The sequence below is a fragment of the Lepidothrix coronata genome, unplaced genomic scaffold (genome assembly GCF_001604755.1).
Source record: "Lepidothrix coronata isolate B3197 unplaced genomic scaffold, Lepidothrix_coronata-1.0 Scaffold125, whole genome shotgun sequence".
In the NCBI taxonomy this organism is placed as follows: Eukaryota; Metazoa; Chordata; class Aves; order Passeriformes; family Pipridae; genus Lepidothrix; species Lepidothrix coronata.
In genome coordinates, this window is record NW_016690305.1 from 2,203,798 (window position 1) to 2,207,992 (window position 4,195).

The 4,195-nt window shown below is 46.2% G+C and overlaps 1 protein-coding gene across 3 annotated transcripts in view; it reads left to right on the forward strand.

Annotated features, from left to right (window-relative positions):
* CEP63 (centrosomal protein 63) overlaps positions 1-935 on the forward strand; it is a 22,273-nt gene extending 21,338 nt beyond the window's left edge. For all 3 annotated transcript variants that reach the window (XM_017826304.1, XM_017826305.1, XM_017826306.1), the window contains exon 15: positions 424-935. In XM_017826304.1, the coding sequence (XP_017681793.1) occupies positions 424-582 (159 nt within the window). In that variant the 3' untranslated portion in view covers positions 583-935. The remainder of the gene's footprint in view (positions 1-423) is intronic.
* The last annotated feature ends 3,260 nt before the right edge of the window (positions 936-4,195 follow it).

Here is a 4,195-nt window from a genome sequence, read left to right on the forward strand (position 1 = left end):
ACAGCAGTGCTGGCCCAGTCTGGCAGTGCTTTCCCTTCCCTGGAACCCAAACTCTGAGGTGGTGCTGCTCACTGGGATTTTCATGGAGCTGAGGAGCAGGATGTAAACCTCGAGGTGCACTAACGCCCAGGAGAAAACCCTGGGTATGCTGTAGTGACTTTCTTTAGCCCTGATTCTTTAGTACTGTTTTTTGGCAATCTTGGCTTGTTGAAAGCAATGACTGTTGGCTGGACATGTTGGCTGTTGGGAGGGACATGACCTGTGATACAGGGGTGAGACCTGAGTGCTTATTCTGCCCAATAAGGTGGAAGTGACCCAAGAGCCCTTCAGGAGCGTGTTCAGTTGTGTGGTTTGCAGATCAGTGGTGTTTCTGGCTGAAACTTGGAATGAAGGAATACCTGATATCCCTTTGTTTCCCTTTAGTGCCCCTTGCCTACAGCTTCTGTTGGATCAATAGCTGCAAGATACCTGGAAGAGGAAGAAGTGAGATCCCAGCACATCCTGGAATGTCTGAACGCTCACATTGAGGAACTGAAAAAAGAGAGTGCAAAGATAGTGAGACGGTTTGAACACCAGGAGTGATGTTTCTTGTGGAATTGGAATGCTGGAATATGTGGTTCCAGACTGTGGCTGGGGTGGTGCCTATAAATCACTTGCCATCAGAATTTGAGAGGCCGTGTCTCCCACTTGGAGCTGAATCAGCAGGATGGGAGCTGAGGGAAAGGAGCTCCTCTCTAACATGTTTGTTCTGATGAAAGGTGTTACACCACAAACATTTTAGTCAGCTTGGTAGGTCAGAGACCTGCATCAGGGCTCACAAAGACTTTGGTGTTTTTAAGAAGCAAACCACTTGCTAATTTGTATGTAAAGTATTTAAAGTATATTTTATACATGTAAAAGCACTGAAATAAACCAGAATGACAAACACCTTTTTTTCTTGTTCATGCAAATGCACAAAGTGAATCTCTGGTGGCTTATCTTGCCTTCTCATCTGGAACTTGGATCAACACCTTTTCTATCACAGCATAGCTGTGTTCTTCAAGGAACAAGGAATATAATTCCTCTTTCCTTTAGGCTACCTCTATTTTCTCCAGTTAATTTGCCCTTAGTGGAATTTCTTAGTATTTCCTGGTTCATGCAACTTCTGCCCTTTGCTGTCTGTGTGGTATCTGGGGTCTTTATCTTGCCATGCACAGTGCTTGAAGTGCTGCAAAATAGCTGAGGAATGAATGGCTGAATTCTGGGTGTGGTCATGGCTCTTGGAAAAGAGAGTAGTTGGAATGGGCAATGACACTGGTTGGGAGAAGAACCCACAAACAGGTGAGGTTCGTCCACAGAGCAGCTGCTGTGTGAGCTGGTGTCAGCCTGGTTGGAATCTGGGCAGTCCAGTTGAACTGCTGCATTAAAATGCATCTGTGACCTCTCTTTGGGAATATATTCGGTCTTTCCTTGAGGAAGGTAAGCTATTAATGAGTGAACAGAACTTATTTCTTAAGAAGTTGCTTTCTTCCAGGGGCTCTCTGCTGTTCTCCTGTGTCTGAACCTGCTCAGCTTTTGTGCAGGCAAACCTTGGGACAGAGGCATCCTTTATCTGTGTCCTTAAGTTTCCTGTTCCCTTCTATCAGCTTCAGCTTGTCTTAGAGCAGCTTGATGCTGTCAATAAATGGGAATTCAAAAGCACCACACATGCAAAACCCAAGCATCAGGTGAGGCAGATGAGTCCAGCAAAGGTGATGCCTGGCTGCAGACTGGGACTGCACTTGGTCATGCAACTCTGCATTCCAGAGTTCAAAGACTTTTGAATCCAAAAGTCCTTTTATTTTGGCTTTCTTCTGGAGTTCTTTGCACAGGATAAAACCTTCAAATCCCTTCTGAATTCTCCTTGTGCAGTCTTTGTAATGAAGTGCTGAACTGCCCACAACTGGCTCTTCAGAGCTGTCCACAGGTAAGTGTTTTCGGGACATCCACCTTGTCTGTCCAGATCTCAAATAAGGACGTGTTGGCCATGGGGCATTTGAATAAAATAGAACAAACTGTTTCCTTTTTGCAGATGAACCTCTAGGTGCACCCAGTGTGCGATATGCCAGAACCCTTAGGGATTCCTCAAGTCCTTAGGGATGCCAGCAATTTCATTTTTTAAATGATACCTCCCAAATAGCACTGTATTTCCTGAGAATTTGTTAAGTTAGTTACCAAGTGTTGCATCGTGCAGTGTTTTCAGAAGTTTAGAAGGCATTTTGCCTCATTACTGGTGTTCTCTTCCATATTCCTTTCCTTGAGATACACTGGCAGTTCATGCTGGCAGAAGGGAAGAGCAAGCCTGAAGATGATCCATTTGTTTAATTAGCAGCTATAATCCTACAGTGTTTATCAATTTCTAATACCTGTAGTAAGTAGCTTTGTTGAGAGAGTAGGCTGTAAAACCTTGAACTAATGTGACCTAAAGTAAAATTTAGGGGAACTGCTGAGTTCCTTCCTCCGTGCTGGTGTGTGTGCTCTGTCCTTCCCACCTTCTTTCTTTGCAGATGTCCCAAGATAACTGAGAAGTCTGTTCCAGAGCTGTTCTCCTGGTGTTGGAGCCTTGGCTGCGCTGAAGAATGCACATTTTTTATGAGGGGGAGGAGAAGAAGCCGTGTTTATCCCGGAGGGAGATGTCACAGCAAGTGCAGACTTCTGAGGTGCTTTTATCTGGGGCTGCAGGGTTTTTCAGGCCTTTGCAGTGTCAAACCTGCCTTAGAATAATCACCTGGCCCTGGAAGCTTTATAATTAAGGAAGCAGGAGAGAGGTTCTGCGTCTTTGAACTGATGCCTTCGATAGCACTAAAGAATTTCTTGCACATTTGCAGGGCTGAGCCAGATGTTTGTTTTCTGTCTGAGACAAAAGTGTGGAACTTTATTCGCAGTACTTGCTTTTGTACATCACCAGAGTGGGAAGCTGTGCAGGCTCTCTCTGTCTTCGTTGTGCCAGAAATGTTCTGCTGTAGGTGTGGCAGTGCTTTGGGTCACTTGAGGAGTTAAAAAGTCTGTCTATGCCTCTGCAGATGTGTGTAATTGCAGGTGCCTGGGTTTTGCAGGGTTGGATGGCAGGGAGAGGAATTACTCCCTGAGGTCATGCTATGTAGGGGGCAATACTGTATAAACTGTCCTCTCTACTCCCTTGGGGTAATTTTTTGTTGCCCCTCCCATCTGGAGACAGAAATAGAGCATGTGGAGTTAGAGAGAGACCTTGTGAAAGTGAGTCTTTGAGACGAGGAGCAGGGGCCACGCTCACAGCAGTGTCACTCTGCGGAGAGGCTGTGCTGTGTCTGCCAGCTACTCCTGCCTGTTTGTGAGTGAACATCAAGTGTTTGGTTCCACAAAGGGTGTCTGTGATTCAGTATCCTTGACTCTGTTATGTGGAAGAAGTTGTTTTCTTTAGTCCCTAAGCTCTCCGGGATGCCTCCTTATCCTCCCATTGTAAGAAGTGATGTGTTTGACTGGGTCAGTGTGACCTGTGAAATGAAAGCTGCTGCAGTGTGTCCTCCTTGATCTGAAAAGTGGGATCTGAGAAAAAAGTATCCTTCTGCCAGGCACCAAAATAAACCAGGGCTGTCTGTGCTGACAGACAATACTTGCTTTAGCCTTCAAGGTCCTTAGGTAATCAAAAAATCCCCGAGTGTGTCTTGCATCTGTGCTGTTCAGTCTGTGTTGGTGTCCGGAGAGCAGAGCCTGCTGAGCTGCAAGGCTTGTTAGTGTTCCTGCAGGGAGGAGCTGCTGCCACCAGTTTTTGAGGGCAAAGACACTTAGCTGTTTAGGGGAGGACTTAAAACCTACTTTTATGTCACATATGGAGCCTCCTTGTCTCCCAAGTACAAAAAACCCCCAAAGCATTGCTGTACTCCCGGCACCCTGGAGTAAGCCCTGTTAGGTTACATGTTGTGTTTATGCTTGCAAATCGTGTCTGCAGCATCCTGCGTCCTCACAGAGAGTTCTGATACTTGAATCTGGCTCCAGGTACTCAAGGAGGTCAAACCTGGGTGCTGGGGTAGAGGGAGTAACGTGGGAGTTATCCTCCTGCAGATGGGCAACCCTGTGCCAGCATGAATAACTCCTGCCACCCAGTCACTGAGGAGGTGGGAGTGTAGGAATAACCCACCTTTCTTGTGTGGAAAATGCAGCAGCTTTGTGAAGAGAATTCATATTGTTGGGTCAAGGA